Genomic DNA, 23,631 nt, shown 5'->3' with positions numbered 1-23,631 from the left:
TAGCACTGAACAAAATACTCCAGATGTTTTCAAACCAACAAAGAGCTTAGCTGTTCTTTAAATAATGTATTCAGTTCTTTGGAGATGATGCCCTGGAAGCTCCATTCTACCCCTGTGTGGTCAAGGCCTGCCACTGAATCATGTTCATTGAAGTTTCAGATTTGAAATTCTTTATTAAGCTCAAGATTTATTGTGCAGGGAGATTAAGTGCTCTGCTCTCCCATCTATAAGATAATCATATCACATGCTCTACTAATACATATGAACACCTTGGGAAAAAATTTGAACCTTACTAAAACTAGCATACTTTTTTTGTTTTTGTTTTTGTTTTTGTTTTTGTTTTTTGCAGGGCAATGAGGGTTAAGTGACTTGCCCAGGGTCACACAGCTAGTAAGGGTCAAGTGTCTGAGGTCAGATTTGAACTCAGGTCCTCCTGAATCCTGGGCTGGTGCTTTATCCACTGCGCCACCTTGCTGCCCCCTAGCATACTTTTTAATGAACTGTAAATAACAGAATTTTTTTTTGGGGGGGGGTGAGGTGATTGGGTTTAAGTGACTTGCCCAGGGTTACACAGCTAGTAAGTGTCAAGTGTCTGAGGCCAGATTTGAACTCAGGTCCTCCTGAATCCAGGGCTGGTGCTTTATCCACTGCGCCACCTTGCTGCCCTAAATAACAGAATTTTAAAATCATATATATATAAATATACATTCATAAAAATTCTTGTTTGTGCAGTTGTCATTATTTTTGGTTGTTATTTGCTAACCTTGCATTTTTAAAGTTAAAAACAAAAGGAAAGGGAAAAACTAAGTGAACACTGTATTTTTCACTAGAGATCTTTATCCCAGAAAAGGAAAGACTTTCAGGGGAGTGGGCAAGAGTCCTGAAAGCTGTCTGCATGTATTTGAAGATGGGAACCATGTCCATTGAGAGAATACCAAGGACTTCACAGATCTGCAAAGAGACATAATCATGCCCTAAAGGAAATAGAGGGGGGAGACCTATGAGTATGCAGATCTAAAAGTACAGGTCACTTTTACTTTATGAATTAACAATTTTTCACAATCTGGGCATCATGAGATTCAACTTTGAGTCCCAGCTCTGATACCATGTAATTAACTTTGTGATGTTGAACAAAACTGTTGACTTATTTGAGCTTCAGTCTTCCTGTTTGTAAAATGAGGTAAACTAATTATAATGGAGGACTGGTCAATGAATCCTTAGAGCATGCTCAAATCTGCCTTTTCCTGAATATTCTCTACCTGCAGCGAATCTAACATGTTCTGGCTTGGAGGACCTACTTCCAATCACGAATGACCAAATGGTTGGTGCCAGTGGGTGATAAAAGTCTTCTTGGCTGGGGCATTGATGAATTTTGAGTTTCTGAACTGGAGAACTGAATGTATATAACAAAAGATCTATCTGTCCTCTCCTTTGGCCCTTTTATTTTCCTTCCTGGTGGTAAGTGAGGAATAATTGCTTTGAACTGCTGGATGATAGATAGGGAAGCAAGTCTTCTAACCAGTTACCATGTCTTTTCATAGCTCTAGGGCTCACTGTTTTGTTCTAATATATAACTTAAAAAGGTTTCACTAGATTGTCTCTAAGGTTCATTCTATCTAATATTATGTCATTGAGCTTTGGATATAATCGTTCTTCACACATAGTGAGCACAATGCCTGCCACATAGTAGGTGCTTAATAAATGTTTACTGTATCTCATCCCTGACACAGCCAGGCAGAAAGTAGACTTTGATATGCTGTTATTGCCCCCTGGTGGTAAACGTGGGAGCTTTATTTTCTCATCACCTGCAAAGGAATCAAGCAGGTAGAAGGCTTGGAGTAAGGGTAACCCTGAGATGTTTATTGAAAGGTGGGAAGGGAAGCAGGTAGAAATGAAATGTTTAAGAGTATGTGAGATATAACCTCTATCAGATTGCTTGCTGTCTTCTGGTGAGGGGAGGGAGGGGAGGAATGGAGAAAACTATAACTTAAAAAATTACAAAAATGAATGTAGAAAACTATCTTTACATGTAATTGGGAAAAATACTATTAAGTGAAAACAATAAAAGTACATGAGAAAGGGGGTGATTACTGGAACAAAATCCTATAAGAAGGTAGGAGACAGGGGGCAGCTAGGTGGCGCAGTGGATAAAGCACCGGTCCTGGATTCAGGAGTTCCTGAGTTCAAATCCAGCTTCCGACACTTGACACTTACTAGCTGTGTGACCCTGGGCAAGTCACTTAACCCCCATTGCCCTGCAAAAAAAATAAATAAATAATAAAAAAAAAAGAAGAAGGTAGGAGACATAATATCAATTTATAGAGCTTCTGGTTTACAAATTAAGGCACCTAGGTGGCATAATGGACAGAACACTGGGTCTGGAGTCAGGAGACAAGTTCAAATCCAGCCTATGGCACCTACTAGTTGTGTGACCCTGATGGGCAAGTCACTTAACTATGTTTTCCTCAGCTTCCCCATCTGTAAAATGAGATGGAAATGGCAAACCACTTTAGGATTTTTGCCAAGAAAACCCCAAATGGGGTCATGACAAGTCAGACAGGACTGAACACCAAAAAAGGTTTATAAATTTAATGAGATAATTTCTACAAGGTGTTTATAAATCATATTGCATTCATTTCCTCATTGGATCCTCTCACTAGTCCTGTGAGGTATTATTCTTCTCATTTCACAGGTGAGGAAACCAAGAAACATAGAGATGAATTTCTTGCTTGGAGTCACACAGCTAGTAAGTGTCTGAGGTGGCATTAAAATCCAGGTCTTTCCAACTCCAAATTGAGCAGTATACCAAAGGCATAGTAAACCCAACCTTAGATTGAAGCAGGGATATTGTGCCCTCTGTTGGTTTATTCCCATTCTCTAGTTCTGCTCACTTGACTTTATATCAATTTATACAAGACAGTTGGATAGTGCAGTAGATAAGAGATCTGTTCATAGTGTCCAAAAGACCTGACCTCACATTTTCTTTGATCTTTTGGAGGTATATACCTATTAATGCTATCATTGAGTCAAAGTATATAAGCAATTTAGTGATTTGGGGAGTCCAATTATAATTATGTTTTTTAGAATGGTGGAATCAATTTACTCATAGAAGAGGGAAAAGGACCCATATGTACAAAAATATTTGTAGGAGCTCTCTTTGTGTTGGCAAAGAATTGGAAATTGAGGGAATGCCCATCAACTGGGGAATGGCTAAACAAGGTGTGGTATATGAATGTAATGGATTTGCTTTATTTGCAAAAGCAGGAGGAGTTCAGGGTCCTCCTAGAGCAGGGTAAGCCCTCTATCAATGCAAGTTGGAACCTTACCTGCAACTAACAGTCTAAGAGAGTTGCCAGAGGCATTGGGAAATTAAACAACTTGGCCAGGGTCTTTCTTTCTTTCTTTCTTTCTTTCTTTCTTTCTTTCTTTCTTTCTTTCTTTCTTTCTTTCTTTCTTTCTTTCTTTCTTTCTTTCTTTCTTTCTTTCTTTCTTTCTTTCTTTCTTTCTCCTCCTCCTCCTCCTCCTCCTCCTCCTCCTCCTCCTCCTCCTCCTCCTCCTCCTCCTCCTCCTCCTCCTCCTTCTTCTTCTTCTTCTTCTTCTTCTTCTTCTTCTTCTTCTTCTTCTTCTTCTTCTTCTTCTTCTTCTTCTTCTTCACTTATTAAAAACTTACTATATGCCCCACACAGCCTGTATGTACCAGAGGCAGGCTTTTAAACCAGATATTCCTAGTTCCAAGACCAGATTTTGGTCCTTTATTTGATGGCTCTGTTTATCCTTATATATTAAAATCAATCATCTATTTATATTGGATGTCAGATTTTGTCAGAGACATTTGCTGGAGAGATTTTTTTCTTACTTAATTTTCTTTTCAATGCTAACTTCCTTAATTTTGTTCAAACTGTATTTGTATTGTTATTATCGATTGTCTATTTGATTTCTTCTCTCTCTCCTATGATCAAGAATTCTTCTCCTTCTGTAGTTTTGAAAGTTATATCTTCCTCTGCTCCTCTAATTTGTTTTTGATATTACTTTGTCAAAAACCTGAGTTGTTTAGCCATTCAGAACTTCCTTGGCTTGAAATGTTGATCAAAGTCTAATTTCTCCCAGACGCTTTCTAATTTTCCCAAAAGATTCTTCTTGAATGATGAATGTTTATCCTATTAGTTATAATATTGGGGTTGATTGAACACTTACTACTATGTTTAATTGCTTCTTTTTGGTGGATGCTACCTAATTTGTGCCATTGATCAGCATTTCTATTTTTAGTCAGTATCAAATAGTTTTGATGATTACTATTTTGTATTATAGTTTAACATATGTTATTGATAGTCTCCTTTCTTTCCTCTTATTTTCTTGATATCCTTTGAGATTCTTGAACTTACAGATTAATTTGTTATGATTTTGCCTAGTTCTCTAAAGAAGTCCCTTGGTAATATTGTAAGAAAATTTTGATTTAATTTTATTAATCTTTATTATTTAGGGTTTGAGGCCATTTTTCCTACTGGAGAGCTGGCTGAGCTAGTTAAAACCTGTCCCATGGAATGGTAAATTTTAGTAAAGATCTCAAGCATTCCTGAGAGAAAAAGCCAAAAAGGAGTAAAAATTTCTTAAAGTAATTTGATTTGCTTTATTTGCAAAAGGATCTCAAATGTCTCAAAGTTATGGTTATTATTGTAGCATGTAAATCTCCACTCTCAATCGAATTATAAAACCTCTAACTGTAGTTTAATTTGTCATTTGACTTAGTTTTACCTATGCTGTCTATTTAACTAAGTCTGCTTCCTTTGATAATTGTGAAATATAATTCTGTTTAAGCTCTAAATATATATATATATATATATATACACACATATATGTATATACATATATATGTCTGAGAATGTGTGAGCTTATTGTATGATAAAAATTATTTTTCTGTCTCTCTGACATGATTAGAAAATATGTATGCTTTGTTAGGACTCTAATTGGAGTTTAGCGTTGGTTTTCCTATACTTTGAACCTGGGCTTAAGTAAAATAAAACCTAGATTTTGACTTCTGGAATGTCTGAATTATAACTGTTATTTAGCAATAATTATTTGTCACCAGTTAGCCATAAATTAAGTGGGAATACTTCCCCCCCCATAATAGTAGTTTAGTTAGAAGGGCATTGAATCAATAAATTGACGACAGTAGTTTTTAAAAATAGTTTTTATTATATTAAAATGACTCAAACATGAGTAATTAATTTCTTGCCATTTTTTTCTTCCTTCAATTATGTAAAAATTATTTTGTAGGGGTAGTCATGTAAGTACTGTGTATCTCCTACTAGCAGGACTATCAGATATCTTAATAGTATTATATTTTTTCAATTAAATATAAAGACAATTTTAACATTCATTAAAAAAATAAGTTCCAAATTTTCTCCCTCCTTCCCTCATCATCCCCTTCCCTAATACAGTAAGCAAACTGATATGTTATATATATGCAATCAAGTAAAACACACTTTCATATTAGTCATATTGTGAAAGAAGAAACAGACCAAAAGTAAACACACACACACACACACACACACACCAAAAATAATGAAAGTGAAAATAGCATGCTTTGATCTGTATTCAGATTGCATCAGTTATTTCTCTGTACGTGCATAGCATTTTTATCATAAGTCTTTTGGAATTGTCTTGTATCATTGTAGTGCTGAGAATAGCTAAGTCATTCATAGTTGAACTTCATGCAATGTTGCTGTTACTGTGGATAGTGTTCTCCTGGTTCTGTTCACTTCACATTGCATCAGTACATGTAAGTCTTTCTAGGTTTTTCTGAAATCTCTCAGTTTGTCATTTCTTATAGTACAATAGTATTCTATTACATCCCTATACAGCTTGTTCAGCTATTTCCCCAACTGATGGACAACCCGTCAATTTACAATTCTTTGCCACCCCCAAAAAGAGCTGCTAAAAATATTTTTGTTACAAATAGGTCCTTTCCCCTATTTTTTGTGTCACATTTTGATACAGACCTAGTAGTGATATTCGTAGATGAAGGTACATGCACAGTTTGATTGCCCTTTGGGCATAGTTCCAAATTGCTCTCCAGAATGGTTAGATCAGTTCACAACTCTACCAACAGTTAATTAGTGTCCCAATTTTCCCACAATCCCTCCAACATTTATCATTTTTCTTTTCTGTCATATTATTCAATCTGATTAGTTGGTTGGTTTTCATCCTTCATTCTCAAAGAGGACCAAAGTGGCATCACTATGTTGGAATCATGGTACAGTGTGTCCAACTATGGCTGATCAGACCAATATGAGCTCAGAAGACTCTACCACAGGTCAGGACAAATAGTTCACATGAACATTTGCTGTGGAGATGTCTCCAAATTTACACATCTCACATTTTTTGAGCTACTACAATTCCAGTTTGCTCATAAAGCACAGCACCTTTTTTGATGCAGGCATGCCATGCTATTGTTATTTGTTAGTGTATCCCATGCCATGCAATCAATTCTAAGGTTCTTTAGAGAAACCTTTAGAGTATCTTTGTATCACTTCTTCTGATGTCCATGTGAGTGTTTGCCTTTTGCGAGTTCCCTATAAAAGAGTATTTTAGGCAAATGTACATTTGGCATTCAAACAACACAGCCCATCAGAGTTGTGCTCTTTGCAGCAGAGTTTGAATACTTTGCAGTTTATCTCAAGAAAGGACCTCAGTGTCTGGTACCTTGTCTTGCCAGATGATCTTCAGAATCTTTCCAAGGTGATTCAGTTGGAAAAGATTCAGTTTTCCAGCATGTTTCTGGTAAACTGCCCAGGTTTCACAGGCATACAACAATGAGGACAGCAAAATGGCTCTGTAGACCTTCAGTTTGTTAGGCAGTCTAATACTTCTCTCTCACATTTTCCTTCTGAATCTTCCAAACTCTGAGCTAGTTTTGGCAATGCATATGTCAACTTCATCATCTATGTGAACATTCCTGAAATATATATTGCCAAGGTAAGTGAACTTATCTACAGCATTCAATATTTCTCCATTTGCTATAACAGATGGTTCCAAGTATGGGTAGTGGAGAATCCATGTTTTCTTGGTATTGTTAAGTCAAAATTAGCACAAGCAGCAGAGAACCTATGCATAATTTATTTCATCTTAACCTCAGAGGCTGTATTGAGTGCACAATCATTTTCAAACAAAAAGCCATGCAACAATTCTTCTTCCACTTTAGTCTTGGCTTATTACCTTTTCATGTTAAATAATTTACCATCAGTGGAGTAGCTGACTTTAGATGCTGTTTTCATCCTTGTTGAAAGCATTTTAAAACATCTTTGAGAATATTATGCTAAAAGCATGGGAGTAAACACACAGCCTGGCTTCACTGCATTGGTGACTTAGAAAGCATGAAAGCATTGCCCATGACATACAATACTGATTAACTCTGCAATCAAATTTTGCCACAACTTCCCACAAGCCCTTATGATGGATAGTAGAAAAGGCCTTGGTCAGATCAATGAATGTGGTATACAGACCTTTGTTCTTCTCCTGGCAAACATCATATTAACTGTTCCTCAGCCCTTTCTGAAGCCACAGTGGTTCTTGGGTAGATGAACATCATCTAGCGTATTACATTAAACAATAAATCTTTCATTATTCAGGGAAAGAGTAATAAAATGTCTAAGTAATATTCCCATGAAATTCTCATGATGTTTTACTCTTATTTTTCCTTTAAAAATTCCACAGAGGGGCAGCTAGGTGGTACAGTGGATAAAGCACTGGCCCTGGAGTCAGGAGGACCTGAGTTCAAATCCGGTCTCAGACACTTAACACCTACTAGCTGTGTGACCCTGGGCAAGTCACTTAACCCCAATTGCCTCACTAAAAAAAAATCCACAGAGTATTACCCCCAAACTCACTAAAATATTTCAGCATTTATAAAAATATCAAAACCATATTTTGGAAATTCACAGTACAGAAATTACATTTTTTGTGGAGCAAATAGAGATTAAAGGGGAGTTAGACTTCTAGGGCAGTTTTCTGCAAAGAAGTCTCACAGGGAAAAATGCACCAGAGTGCTTTCTAAGGGTTCATTGAAAAGATCTCATCAGGGCTAGGATCACATCTCAATTGCACCATTTTACCATCAAAACTGTATCAGGTAAAAGATAATGACTAAAAAGGCAGTCTAAGCCTATTCAGTTTACTAGCAAAGGCATGCAATTTAAAAAAAAAATAGAATTCAGAGGCCATAAGTAGGCTAAAACTTAAAGAAAGATTCAAAATAATTTTTATAATAAAAGCACATTTACTATTTTTAGGTTCAAGAACTTTCCAGAGTTTGGGGAATTCTGATTGGTTGTGTCATGCAAGACAGTTAATGGTACCATGATGATGAATGATTTCCCTGAAATGACATGATTTACAGCAAAATTCAACTTTAACTCATGAAACAAAGGCTTAACTCAAGCAGCTATACAAAATAACAGAGATGAAAAACAAAACAAAATAAAACAAAAGTCAGTTTTATTCTCTCAGGTACATACATGTCCTTATGGACAATACCTACATTCCCTTCTCACCCCTGATAAATGATGTCATCTATAGTGTCAAGACCTAGCAGATCTGCAGAAGAATCCAAAAACATTTTTTTTCCTGAAAAAGAGACTGAGATATTCACAATATGGGTTTGTCAAGTCAGAACTATCTCCTAACATTGTGCTTAGCACAATGCCTGACACACAGTAGGCAGTAAATAAATGCTTGTTCCCTTTTCTTCTTCCATCTCAAGAGTTTGGCAGATCAAATAGAAGAATTTTAGAAGAGCTAAATCTGATTTTTGGGAAATACATATGTTATCAAGAATACACATACACTGGAGAAACTTTAGTCATTCATTTCCCTGAAAAATCTTGGTTTAAAAAATGTTATTTAGGGGGTGTAAGGTTTAAGTAATAATACTGAGTAGGTAAGATATTGTTAATTATATTTCAATTATTATTTGATGGAAAACAGTATTAAAATTTTTGTTTATACTTCACTGTCCTTGAGAAATAGAAACAAACAAAAAAAACAGCTGGCTTTTTACCTGTGCAGCCTGTTATGGTGAATACAATAACTACTGAAAAACAAATAAGCAAACCTTTTGTTGCTGCCTGGAATTAAATGTATTAGGGAATAAATTAGTAAAAAAAAAAATATATAGCTTTACATGGAAATGAGGGAATGATGAATTTACAAAGAGATCTTGTGGTTACTGTTGTATGGAATTCAGGAAAAACTTCTAGAATTGAGGGACATTGGCAATATACTAGTGGAATGGGATGAGAAGAGACAGACCTGCCTCATAATTGCTTTAAGTTCTTGGTCCTCTGAGGCCCTAGAAAGGGGCAGGAGGAAGAGGAGTCATATTAGAGTTGTATGAAGTTTCTTCTTTTAGTTTTTCTGATTTATTTTAGAGTAAAGCCAGAACTCACTGAGCTAGCTCCAGGAGCCATGTGACCCTGAGTAAATCATTTAACCTGGGATTGCTTCAATTTTCTCATCTGTAAAATGAGGATAATATCACCTATCTTTGAGAGTGTTTATAAGGATCAAATGAGATAATAATTATGAAGCACATAGCAGAGTTCCTGGTACATAGTAAGCACTATAAAAATTATGGTTATAAAAATTATTATAGGGGCAGCTAGGTGGCTCAGTGGATAAAGCACCGGCCCTGAATTCAGGAGGACCTGAGTTCATATTTGGCCTCAGACACTTGACACTAGCTGTGTGACCCTGGGCATATCACTTAACCACAAATGCCTCACCAAAAAAATTATATATAAATATGTATAATATAATATGTATTGTAAACACACACACTCTGAGAAGCAGGCAAGAAGATATACTCCCATATTCCCCCACCCCCTTTCCCCTCAGCTCCACCCCAAGATCACAAAGGTTTAAGTGTTTTGAACACAGATCCTCTGAAATCACAGTCATATCTTTTGCCCTTATCATACTGAATGTATAAATCAATGAGCTGGAACCTAAGGTAGAGGCCAAGGAATTACATCATGCTCTTAGCTTCAGAAACGCAGAGAAATGATAATTATCCCAGGAGACAGGAACTCCTGCTGGAGCCTAGGAGTTAATGGGATCCTACATAAAACCTCTCCTTCTGTGTTCCTGACTGTGAAGAGCAATAAGGAAAAGAACCTACAGGCTTGCATATTGGGAATGGCAGTAAGTAGGAGCATATTGGGTGAGTTAACCATTGAGACATTGGGAAGCACAAGAAGAAAGGAAAGGGATCCTGGGGTAGAAGACAAACCACTCAGAGGTCAAAAAGGGCTCTTTTTATGCAGTCCAGTTCCATCTTCAAGCTGCCCCACCCTAGTCAGCATCTGAGCAAAATCATCACTGACACCAGGACCTCTCTAAACTCTACAATCAGAGCTCACAGCTGCTCTAGTCTAGGTCATTTTTTTTCTTATTCTCTCTGATTGCCAGAAAGAAAATTTGAGGGTAGGGTACTGTCAGTGAATTTTTGGTCAAATCAAAATCAACAATACCCTGGTCCAGTCAGCTGGTGGCCTCTTTCTCCCAGGAAATAAAATATTTTTCTGATAGAGCTTCTTAATTATGTCACCCGGGTAATCTTTCAGGAATAATTGTGTCTGCTTCTATAAAATTGAAGTGAATGAATGTTTTTGACATGGACATATTCCTTCATCTTACTTAAAAGAGGCATTCTATACTCATGTCTGCTCAACGTGAGTACAACTTCAATGCCTCTACCTTCCTCCTCACAGGCTTCTCTGGTCTAGAACAGTCATATGTGTGGATTGCCATCCCTTTCTCCTCCATCTATGCCATGGTTCTCCTTGGGAACTGCATGATACTCCATGTAATCCGGACTGAACAGAGTCTACACGAACCCATGTTCTATTTTCTAGCCATGCTGGCCCTCACTGACCTGTGCATGGGGCTGTCCACTGTGCACACAGTGCTGGGGATCCTGTGGGGGCTCAGCAGAGACATCAGTTTGGATGCTTGTATCGGCCAGTCTTACTTCATTCATAGCCTGTCTTTTATGGAATCTTCTGTCCTCCTTGCCATGTCCTTTGATCGTTACATTGCAATCTGCAATCCACTGCGCTACGCTTCTATCTTGACAGATGCCAGGATAGTTAAGATTGGGGTAGCAATTATCATTAGGAGCTTCTTATTTATCACTCCTGCTATCATTCGCCTAAAGTTCTTCAATTACTGCCGGCCCCATGTTCTCTCTCACTCCTTCTGTCTACACCAGGACCTTCTTCGCTTGACCTGCTCTGACATCCGCTTCAACAGCTTCTATGCACTAGGCTTAGTGATTTGCACCCTAATGTTAGACTCTGTCCTTATCCTTGTCTCTTATGTCCTAATTCTGAAATCTGTCTTGGCTATTGCATCTCGGGATGAAAGACTCAAATCTTTCCAGACTTGTGTTTCCCACATCTGTGCTGTCCTAGTCTTTTACATTCCCATCATCAGCCTAACAATGGTACACCGTTTTGGCAAGCACCTCTCCCCTATAGTGCATGTCCTTATGGGTAATGTTTATATTCTCTTTCCACCCTTAATGAACCCAGTTATCTATAGTGTCAAGACTCAGCAGATAAGGAGCAGGATTCAGAGGCTCTTTTCAGGGCAAAGATACTAAGTCTCTCTTGTCCTGTGTGAAGATAACATTTTTTTCTCTTTATTTTTATTTTTTAATATTGTGTAGTAGTAGTAGTAGTAGTAGTAGTAGTAGTAGTAGTAGTAGTAGTAGTAGTAGGAGAAGGAGAAGGAGAAGGAGAAGAAGAAGGAGAAGAAGAAGGTCATTGCTGTGGTCGTTTACCTCTTCCATTAGCACTGTCTGTTGGACAACTTGAATACTGAATGACCAGACAGAATATGCTCCAACAGGATCATTGATTTAGCACGCCTCCCATCAGAGAGTGACTGCTAAGACATGCAATATTGCTTAGTTAATCCTCTGGAGAAAATGTGAAACACTAGAAATCAGAAGTTGCATGGGTCACTGAAATGCAGTGACCACAAGCATGAATGACAATAGAAATATTTAAGTATGTTCTTTCTCCAGTCTTCAGTAATGCTGAAGATGCTATCTGTATGCAGAAAAAGAACTGATAAGTAAAAGTATTTATAGAATAGTTTTATATATATACATATATATACATGTGTGTATACATATTTGTATACACATCTCTAGGGTGAGGGGAGAAGGAAACAAAGGAAAAGGGGGGAGAAATTTATTTGATGAATTTGTGGTATATTTGGAGAGAATAATAAGTTATATATGGCAGATTTGTAGTTTCATGTGCAATCATCTTTTTTGTTGTTCTATGTAATGGAAATGCCTGTCTGATTCAATTAATTGAAAACAAAATAAATTGTTAAATAAAAATAATAAAATGTTACATGACTGCCAAATATCCCTTATGGATAACCTATAAAGGAAGGAGATAATAAATACTACTTGACATGACCTAGGGTATAATAGCATACTCAACAAATATTAGTTTAATATAATTGAATTTTGAAGTATACAAAAGTCTTGAAATAGTTTCTCTAGTAGAGAAGCAAAGAAATATAAATTATCTATGCACCTGCTTGTTTATTCACTAGTTTTATTAGACATATCAGTAGTACATACTCTCATGGGTAACATCTACATTCTTTTCCACCACTCATGAACTCCATCATGTATGGTGTCAAGACACAACTGATCTGCAATAGAATGAAAAGGTGATTTTCTTTATTTTTTCTTTTTCTGTTTTTTTTTTCCAAAGGTGTTTTTTTTCTGAAAAAAAGTCTAAGCTATTCTGTTGGTCTGTTAAATCATACCAACCTCCTGACTCTCAGACTCAGAAAGATAAGGTCGTTATATGTATCAGTCAATAGAGTACTGGGTCTGGATTCAAAAAGACCTGATTTATGAGGTAACATGGGAATTGAGTGTTCTACACTGAATCCATCATATGAGTCAATTATGAAATTAGTTCAGTTCCCTTTTTGTTCAATTACTTCTGTCATGTGAGAAAACTTTTTTTAATAATGGAAATTGTGATAAAAACTTATTGCATTGTTTGAAACCTAACTCTACTTGATCCCCTAACTCTACTTGACTAAGAACCTGTACCACCTCTACCTGTTATATAAAGACTTTTAACAAAGCATTTAGCTTATGATTATCAGAAACACCATCAGATTTAAAGATTAATTTAAGGAGTTTTCTCACAATTATACATCTCAAGCAAGTTATATGTCTTACCTGTAAACTGGACCCATACTGGTCAATCAGTTATTGTTTCCATGTTTCTTTGATCAAATGTAGACCCTTCACTGGGGGAATGGGATACCTGTTCCCTCTCGCTCTCCAAACTTGGAGAGTCCCTAATATTTCTTCCAATTAGAACGTGATTTACCATAAAGTCCTCATATATCAAGTGTATAAAGAACTGAGTCAAATGTACAAAAATAGGAGCTATACTCCCATTGATAAATGATTTAAAGATATGAAAAGTTTTCAGATGAAGTAATCAAAGCTATCTGTAGCCAAATGGAAAAAAATGTTCTTACTCACTATTGATTGACAAAATGCAAATTAAAATAGTTCTGAGTTATTATGTTATACCTATGAGATTGACTAATAGACAGAAAAGTAAAATGACAAATTTTGGAGGCAACGTGGGAAAAAATTAATCAATGCATTAATTCATTGTCGGTGGAGCTGTGAAATGATTAAACCATTATGTAGAACTATTTGAAACTTTGTCCAAAGGGCTATAAAACCATATGAAAATATTCTTTGGCCTAGCAATACTATTAGTAGTTCTGTATCCAAAAAGAGATAAAAACAAAAAAGAAAAGGGCCTGTGTGTACTAAAAATATTTATAGCAGCTCTTTTCTGGTGGCAAACAATTGGAAATTGAGGAGATGCACATTAATTGGGGAATGGCTGAACAAATTGTGGTATGTGATTATAATAGAACACTATTGTGCTATGAGAAAAGATGATCAGTGGCAGCTAGGTGGCACAGTGCATATAGCACTGGCCCTGGATTCAGGAGGACCTGAGTTCAAATCCAGACTCAGACACATGACACAATGACACATAGCTGTGTGACCCTGGGTAAGTCACTTGACCCTCATTTCTCCAGAAAGAGTGATCAGGATTCTCTCACAAAAACCTGGAAAGACTTACATGATCTTATGAAAGTGAAATGTACTGTGTACAAAGGAACAACAATATTGTAAAATGACCAGCTTTAAATGACTTAGTTATTCTCAGCAATACAATGAAGAAGAAAAATGCCATCCATCCCCAGAGAAAGAATTCATGATATCTGAATACAGATTGAAGCATAATTTTTAACTTTATTTTAATTGTTTTTTGCTGTATGTTTTCTTTCATAACATGACTAATATAGAAATCTTTTGTATGATTACACATCTATAACATATTAAATTGCTTTCCTTCTTAAAGGTGGGGTCATGGGTAGGGGGGAAGGAAAAAAATTGGAAAGCAAAGTTTTAAAAATGGATGTTAAAATTGTTTTTACATGTAATTGGGGGAAAATAAAATTCTAAATGAATAAGAAAAACACATTACTTTAAAAAAGAAGAAAGAAAAGAAACTGAAGCCCAAAGACTTGCTGTGACTTGCCCCACCATCTGCCAGTGAGTGAGTCAGAAATAAGATCTCCTACTTCTCAAATCAAAGTTCTTTTTTTTTTTTTTTTTTTTTTTAGTGAGGCAATTGGGGTTAAGTCACTTGCCCAGGGTCACACAGCTAGTAAGTGTTAAGTGTCTGAGGCTGGCTTTGAACTCAGGTCCTCCTGACTCCAGGGCCAGTGCTTTATCCACTGTGCCACCTAGCTGCCCCATCAAAGTTCTTTCTAATCCTCAAGAAGGTGTAACTAGGATTGGTTTGGGGGAAGTGGTTGCTCTTAAACCTTGATAATCTCTATCATTTGCAAATTCATTCATGCATTAAAGATTAATTCAAGGAATATTGAAGTGTCTAGTAGCTATGAGCCCTCATATTCTCTCTCTGTCACTCCTGTGCTTATTGCTACTCTCTGCACCATCCCCTCCAATCCCAGCAGATGGGACTCAGTTCCTGGAGCTAGCCAGGAACAAATGCAACAAAAGCAAAAGTATTGCTGTTACTTTGTACATAGTATATTTCACTTTGCATCAGTTCATGTAAGTCGTTCCAGGTTTTTCTGAAAGTATCCTGAACATCATTTCTTATAGCACAATACTGTTTCATAATAATCACATACCATAATTTGTTTAGCCATTCCCCAATCAATGGAAATCCCCTCAAATTTCAATTCATTGCCACCAGAAAAGAGCTGCAATAAATATTTTTATACACACAGGTCCTGTTCCTTTTTGTTTTTTATCTCTTTTTGGATACCAACCTAGTAGTGGTATTGCTAGGTCAAAGAGTATGAATGGTTTTATTGCCCTTTGGCCATAGTTCCAAATTGCCCTCAGAGACCTTCAACTCATGGCAGAGCTTTTCTCCAGTAAGTCTCCAGCAGGTGGTGTCATTCCAATCATTACATATTTATCTCAGGTAACAACTATACAAGCCCCCTGAAGCTTGGGACAGTGCACCCTCCACCATGGAAGCAGTGCCCCACATCCAAAGCTTCTAAGAAAAATATGAATTGCTTTCAGGCCATAGAAGTGCTCAAAAAATACTTTGAAAATAAAGTAAGAGAGATAGAGGGAAAAAAATGGAAAGAGAAATGAAAGTGATGCAAGAAAATAATGAAAAAAAGTCAACAGCTTGAAAAGCCGAATTGACCAAATGGAAAAGAAGATACAAAAGGTCTCTGAAGAAAATAACTCCTTAAAAATTAGGATTGAGCAGGAGCAGAGCCAAGATGGCAGAGGAAAGGCAGTGAATACTCAGACTTCTTGACAGAGTTACTTTTAAAAAACTGCAAACATGGCTGGAAAACATCTCCTGAAGCAGCAGAAGCCACAAAAAGACATCTGAGATTATTTTCCAGTCAAAGACAGATTGGAAGTTTGGCAAGAGGGGGAGCCGGACTGGGAGTGGAATCCAGCCCCGCAATTATCTTTCATGTCCTCTGATCCCTTAATGAAGAAACTGCTAAATCTTGTTATCCTGACTGTGGATCCACAATACTTGAAATGTTCCTTTCTGGATGCTTGCAGTATTATCTCCTCGAACTGGGAATTCTCAATTTTGTCTATGATATTCCTGGAAGTTTTCTTTTTTTGGATCTTTTTCAGAAGGTGATCAGTGGATTCTTTTAATTTCTATTTTACCCTCTAGTTCTAGAATATCAGGGTAAGCTTACTGGACAATTTCTTGAAAGATGATGCCTAGGCTCTTTTTTTTTTTTTTTTGATCATGGTTTTCAGGTAGTCCAATAAGTTTCAAATTATCTCTCTTGGATCTATTTTCCAGGTCAGTTGTTTTTCCCATGAGAGATTTCAAACTACTTTCTATTTTTTTTTTCATTTTTTTTTATTTTGCTTTGTTGTTTCTTGATTCCTCATAGTCATTAGCTTCCATTTGCTCAATCCTATTATTTAAGGAATTATTTTCTTCTGTGGTAAAAAATGAAAGTTTTAGCTGAATCATTTGAGAGTTGAGGGCATGCTACTGAAGCGGCTTTTGAAGGACCGCCCTTTTGGGGAGGAGACAGCGACGAACAGCCGTGCACCTGCTGCTGCCCGGAGAGCTGGCCAAGCATGCCACACTTCCGGGACGGCAGTTTAAAAACTGAGGGTGGAATGGAAGTCAGGTCTCTCTCTCTCTCTGGCTTTGCAGCTTAGCTGTGGAGGCACACGCATTTGGTGGTTGGCTCTGGTTCTCAGCCTGGCAGGCAGTTTTGGGATTCGGTGAGTTTTATAATGGAATATAGACTAAGCTTAGATCCAAGATTATTCATTTGTATTTCTACTTTTCTATTTCCCTAATCGGTATCACCTTTTGTTGTCTAATTAATTCCCAAATAATAAAAGCTAATCCCTCACTGATTAAAGCTCAGAGGCTTCTTTTTCTTAATGGTCTGGGAGATATATAAGGGAAAAGTTAAAGGGGGAGTTTAATGCTCTTATATCCAATTTTAAATCTCACACTTCAGAGAACTTTTGTACCACCTTTTACATTTGGCCAATTTGGCTTTTCCAGTCATTCTTTTCCTCATTGGCTTTTTGTTCCTCTTTTACCATTTGGCCTAGTCTATTTTTAAAGTGTAATTTTCTTCAGCATTTTTGAGTGTGTCTCCTTTACCAAGCTGTTGACTCTTTTTCATTATTTTCTTGTATCATTCTCCTTTCTCTTCTCATTTTTTCCTCTACCTCTCTTACTTTATTTTCAAAGTCCTTTTTGAGCTCTTCTGTGGCCTGAGACCAATTCATAGTTTTTCATAGGAGCTTTTACTTTGTTGTCTTCTTCTGAGGGTTTATTTTGATCTTCCTTGTCACCATAGAAAATTTTCATGGTCAGAATTTTTCGGTTTGCTCATTTCCCAGCCTATTTCTTGACTTTTAACTCTTTTTTTGGGGGGGGGAGGGTAAGGCAATTAGGGTTAAGTGACTTGCCCAGGGTCACACAGCTAGTAAGTGTTAAATGTCTGAGGCTGGATTTGAACTCAGGCTCTCCTGACTGCAGGGCCAGTGCTCTATCCACTGCACTACATAGCTGCCCTGACTTTTAACTCTTTGTCAGATTAGGGCACTGTTTCTAGGGTGGAGGGTGGACTATCCCAAGCTTTGGCAGGGTAGGTGTACAGGTGTTTTTAGAGATATTTTTAAGGATTTATAAGTTTTCAGTTCTTTCAAGGTGGTATGATTTAAGGGGAGATATATTTACTACTCTCCTGGCCTGTGCTCTGGTCTGCAAGCAGGCACAAACCTGCTTTTCTACCCTCGAACTGTGAGGGGCATCCCTGCTCCATGGTAGCTACAAGTTATGGTGAACCTGTGCTTCTCTCTCATCTGCGACTGCCTCCCAACTGCAACCTGTATTTGAGTATGGGAAAAACAACAGAGTCCTACTTCAGTGCTATCAAAAAGACCCTTGTAATTTCTCTGCCAATTGTTTGCCCCTTTACCTCTGTAAACTGAGTTTCAGAAACTGTTGCTGCTGTTTCTGATTTAGTGGCTCCCAAGGCCTGCTTCTGGTTTTCTGGGGCTGAGTCTGTGCTAATGCAGCCTGCTCTGGACTGTTCTCCACTGTCCCCCACCCACCCAGTGCAACAGACCTTTCCTACCCACTTCTTTTTTTTTTTTTTTGGTGAGGCAATGGGGGTTAAGTGACTTGCCCAGGGTCACACAGCTAGTAAGTGTTAAGTGTCTGCAGCCAGATTTGAACTCAGGTCCTCCTGAATGCAGGGCTAGTGCTCTATCCACTGTGCCACCTAGCTTCCCCTCCTACTTACCTTCTAAGTGGCTTTGCCTGGGAAATTATTTCACCCTGTCCTTTTGTGGTTTCTGCTGCTTCAGGATTTGTCTTATGGCATTATTTGTAGGTATTTGGAGGGGTCTTGGGGAGAGCTCAGGGTATCAATGCCTTTTTCTCCACTATCTTGACTCTGCCCTCTCTGGTCTTCAGTTTCTTAATCTGTAAAATGAAGACATAATAACAGATAGTCAACAAACTTTTGTTTGATTTATTTGAAGATCAAAGTAAACCTAGAGTAATGGTCTTGGTATCAGGAAGACCAGTTAAAATAATGCTTCGGGTACTTCCTAGTTGTGTGACCCTAAGTAAGTCACTTAACCTGGGTTTGCTTCAATTTTGTCATCTGCAAAATACAATCTACCTTCTACAGTTTTTGTGAGGATTTAATAAAATAATAATTATAAAGCACTTAGCAGAGTTTCTGCTACATTAGTAAGCATTATAAAATTGGTAGTCATTATTATCAATATGGTTACTTGAAAAAAATAGAAAGGAGTTTGGTAAAAAAAAAAAAAAGATTGGCATGATAAAGCAAAATAAGTTCCAAAATAGATATGTGACAATACAAAGTTCATATCGTTTTGTTTTAAAGGATAATGCTTATTGTTTGTCCTTCATTCTTGAAGAGGACCATGATATTGGGGTGATATCATGTGAAGGAGGGCTGTACAAAGTCATCAACTTCATTCTCTCCTCCAGAGCCATCTGGATCCTGTGGAAAGATATATATCAGGACAACTGGAGATGGCACTGGATGTTTAAGGCAATTGTAGTTAAGTGACTTGCCCAGAGTTACACAGCTAGTAAATGTATGAGGTGACATTTGAACTCAAGTCCTTTTGACTCCAGGTCTAGTGCTCTATCCACTGTGCCACCTAGCTGACCCTATAATGCTTGTAAGTACTTTTTGTCCAACTGTGAGTAGGGAGAATTTCTCAAACAAATTAGGGAGAAAGGTGAGTATGAAAATACAAACAATTTCAGCTGAATAAATTTTAAAAATGTTTTATGCAAATAAAACTAATATAGATAGAACAAGAAGGGAAATTATCTCACAGTGAAAAATCTTCATGGCAAATATATCTGAAAATAGTTAGCAAGTCAAAATATCTGTGGCACTTATATGAATATAAAAAAATAAGAACCATTGTCCAAAGACAAATTTCCAAAGGATATAGTCTATTTGCAAAAGAAGGAATACAAATGATCAACAACAGTCTGAAAAAAATACTCCAAAGCACCTATAAGAGAAATGTAAATTGAAACAACTGTGGTTTTACATTGAACACATCAGATTGTCTAAGTAAAAGATCACAAATTATGGAAGGTATTGGAATGGCATGCTCTCTAGTAGAACTATGAATGAACTATAGTAGAACATAAATGATCCCACTGTTTTGGAAATTACATTGGAACAGCAACTGGAGTGGGGAAAAATAAATCACTAAATGTGCTTAACTCAGCAATACTAATACAGGTCCTACCCCAAGTAAGACAAAGAGAGAGGGAACAGATCTCTTGGTCCCAAAATATTTATAGCAGAACTTTGTTCATGTAGCAAAAACCTGAAAACAAATTGAGTGCCCATAAATTGTTAAATAGGTAAATAAACTGATGAATGTACTAGATTATAGCTGTGGTGGAAGAAATTATGATTAGAAATTCAGAGAAACTTGGGAAGACTTTATGAAAATATACATAACAATGTAAGTAGATTTCTTGAACATTTATACCATAACCACTATAACATAAATCAAATCTGCATGAAAGAAAAATAAAAAAATTATGCCCAATATCATTACCAGTCCTGAGTCCAAAGGCAGACTACACCTCTAACCTCCAATCAATCATATAGGTGACAGATGAAACGTGCATGTGCAAAAAATAAAAAAAAACATGCATGTACAAGCATACACACATATACATACATAAAGGGAAATGAAGTCAGTATGGAAATATTTTTGCTCCTTTTTAAACAGGCAAAAGTATAGTTTAAACATGGAAATCACCTTCTGTAAGACACAGAATGTATTTCTAAAGATATATATGGACTGTATGTTTTACATGGTACAAATTAGATCATTGATGCTTAGTCTTTGAAGTAAAAGATTTCATTTTTCTCTTTGTATGCACATTGTTTGTCAAATAAAAATCTAAAGGCCTTTTGAAACCTTAACCTGATAATGCCTCACATGTAATGCTTCAATAATTACTTGTAAGCTAATGAAAGATTTCAAAGATGCTAGGATAATGGTTATATAGAGGTGGAAGAGATATTAATTTAGTTCAACACCCTTATTTTGCACATGAGGAAACTAAGTATCAAACAAATTAAGAGGTTAATCCCAAGATCACACAGATATAAATGTTTTGAACCCAGATGCTCTGACATTACAGTCATTGCTTTTTCCAATATTATATGTCTAAATGAATGAGCTAGGGACCTAGGTCAGAGGCTAGGGTGTTACATAATGCTCTTAGCTTCAGAAACCCAAAGATGAGATAGTTATCCCAGGAGACAGGCACTCCTGAAGGAGCCCAGGGGTTAATGGGATCCTATATAAGTCCTTTTTTTCTTCCATCCTGTCTATGAAAAACAATCAGGAAAAGAACCAGCGGGCTCTGATATTGAGAACATCAGTAAGTAGGAATATATTGGCTGAGTTAACCAATGAGAGATCAGAAGCACAGAAGAAAGAAGAGAGATCCTGGGGTAAGAAAGCCAACCGGGCTTCCTCTGAGGCTGACATTTTATGTGTAATACATATTGCAGATCCACTGAAGAGAACACGGATACTTTATATTTCATCTTCCAAGGTTCCATACCATATCCAGCATCTTAGCAAAATCATCACTGAAACCAGGACCTCTCTCAATAGCTTCTCTAGCCCTGACTATTTTTTCACATTCTCTCTGATTGCCAGAAAGAAAATTTGAGGGTAGGGGGCTGTCATTGAATTCTTGGTCATGTCAAAACCCACAATACCCTGGTCCAGTCAGCTAGTGATGTGGCCTTTTTCTCTTGGGAAATAAAACATTTTTCTCATAGAGCTGTTTAATTTTGTTGACCAGGACATATTTCAGGAAGAACTGTATGTGTTTTTGTAAAATTGCATGCAAATGCTATTTAAATTGAAGTGAATGTAGGGTTTTGACATGGATATATTCCTTCATTTTGCTTAAAAGAGGCATTCTATAGTCATGTCTGCTCAACGTGAGTACAACTTCAGTGCCTCCACCTTCCTCCTCACAGGCTTCCCTGGTCTGGAACAGTCATATGTGTGGATTGCCATCCCTTTCTCCTCCATCTATGCCATGGTTCTCCTTGGGAACTGCATGATACTCCATGTGATCTGGACTGAACAGAGTCTGCATGAACCTATGTTCTACTTTCTAGCCATGCTGGCCCTCACTGACCTGTGCATGGGGCTGTCCACTGTGCACACAGTGCTGGGGATCCTGTGGGGGCTCAGCAGAGACATTAATTTGGATGCCTGTATCGGTCAGTCTTACTTCATTCACGGACTGTCCTTTATGGAGTCTTCTGTCCTCCTTGCCATGTCCTTTGATCGTTACATTGCAATCTGCAATCCACTGCGCTACGCTTCTATCTTGACAGATGCCAGGATAGTTAAGATTGGGGTAGCCATTATCATTAGGAGCTTCTTATTTATCACTCCTGTCATCATTCGCCTAAAGTTTTTCAATTACTGCCGGCCCCATGTTCTCTCTCACTCCTTCTGTCTACACCAGGACCTTCTTCGCTTGACCTGCTCTGACATCCGCTTCAACAGCTTCTATGCACTGGGGTTAGTGATTTGCACCCTATTGTTAGACTCTGTCCTTATCCTTGTCTCTTATGTCCTAATTCTGAAATCTGTCTTGGCTATTGCATCTCGGGATGAAAGACTCAAATCTTTCCAGACTTGTGTTTCCCACATCTGTGCTGTCCTAGTCTTTTACATCCCCATCATTGGCCTAACGATGGTACATCGTTTTGGCAAGCACCTATCGCCTATGGTGCATGTCCTTATGGGTAACGTTTATATTCTCTTTCCACCCCTAATGAACCCAGTTATCTATAGCGTCAAGACTCAGCAGATAAGGAGCAGGATTCAGAGGCTCTTTTCAGGGCAATGATACTAAGTCATTCCAGTCTTGTGTAAAGATAAGATTTAAAGCTGTGTGACCCTAGGCAAGTCACTTAACCACTTAACCCTCATTGCCCCACCAAAAAAAAAAGACAAGATTTTAAAATATTTTTATAGTAGTAGTAGTAGTAGTAGTAGTAGTAGTAGTATACTACTTCTAGGAATAGTAGTAAAGTCATTGTCATCATTTAGCTCTTCCATTAACATTGTCTATTAGGCAACTTTAATACTGACTAGCCAGAAAGAATGTGCATCAACAGGATCATTGATTTGTCAAGTTTCTCATCAGGCAGTGACTGCTAAAACATACAATACCATTGAGTTAATCCTCTGGGGGAAATGTGCAACAGTAGAATCAGAGGTTGTGTGGGTCACTGAAATGGAATGACTGGCACATGAATGGCTACAGAAATGTTCTAGAATACTATGACTCCAACTTTCCCCAATGCTGCATGACTGCCAAATGACCCTATGGATGACACTTTCTTTAAGAAAGGGGATAATAAACACAACTTAATCTGGCCCAGAGTATAATAGCATACACTCAATAAACATTTGTTTAATATAATTGCATTTGGAAATGTACTAATTTCTCGAAATTGTGACTTCAGTAAAGAACCAAAGAAATATAAGTCACCTACATTGCTACTTGTTTATTCACTAGTCTTAGAAGATTTTCATTTGTTTTCCAGCTATACTGAATTCATCAGCCATAAAGGCAATGTTACCCAGTGAGAGCTAAAATAGTCTCATCCACTTCTGTGCTGAGACATATCAGATAACAATGCAAAAAGAATCCTGATTTTATATAGAAAATAGAGAAGGGGCTAATGTGATAAAAAGGAAGTGCATGTAGTATACATCTGGCTCTCTTATTATCTCTTATTATCAGCTAGGGGTTTCTCCCTCCCAAGGGCTATGTATATGTATGTAAGGGAACAGAGTGTGCCTTTCTTTTCTCCATTATACTAAGCCACTTCACTCTCCTCTTTCAAAACCTGGCATAATATTGACCT

At 37.3% G+C, this 23,631-nt stretch overlaps 2 protein-coding genes across 2 annotated transcripts; both read left to right on the top strand.

Moving 5' to 3' along the window:
• The first annotated feature begins 10,714 nt into the window (after window positions 1-10,714).
• Window positions 10,715-11,659, top strand: LOC122751285 (olfactory receptor 51V1-like). The gene has a single exon (XM_043998277.1). The coding sequence runs from the start codon at window positions 10,715-10,717 to the stop codon at window positions 11,657-11,659; it is 945 nt and encodes a 314-aa protein (XP_043854212.1).
• Window positions 11,660-21,665: 10,006 nt separating this feature from the next.
• Window positions 21,666-22,604, top strand: LOC122751080 (olfactory receptor 51V1-like). The gene has a single exon (XM_043998016.1). It carries the CDS (start codon window positions 21,666-21,668, stop codon window positions 22,602-22,604), a length of 939 nt encoding a protein of 312 aa, XP_043853951.1.
• The last annotated feature ends 1,027 nt before the right edge of the window (window positions 22,605-23,631 follow it).

This window comes from Dromiciops gliroides, chromosome 3 (genome assembly GCF_019393635.1).
Source record: "Dromiciops gliroides isolate mDroGli1 chromosome 3, mDroGli1.pri, whole genome shotgun sequence".
In the NCBI taxonomy this organism is placed as follows: domain Eukaryota; kingdom Metazoa; phylum Chordata; class Mammalia; order Microbiotheria; family Microbiotheriidae; genus Dromiciops; species Dromiciops gliroides.
The sequence above is the reverse complement of the archived record's forward strand: the minus strand, read 5'-3'. Positions and strand labels throughout refer to the sequence as shown.

Excerpts from the sequence above, each read along its gene's own strand:
- LOC122751285 (XM_043998277.1), top strand. The coding sequence starts at position 10,715 with ATGTCTGCTCAACGTGAGTACAACTTCAATGCCTCTACCTTCCTCCTC.
- LOC122751080 (XM_043998016.1), top strand. The coding sequence starts at position 21,666 with ATGTCTGCTCAACGTGAGTACAACTTCAGTGCCTCCACCTTCCTCCTC.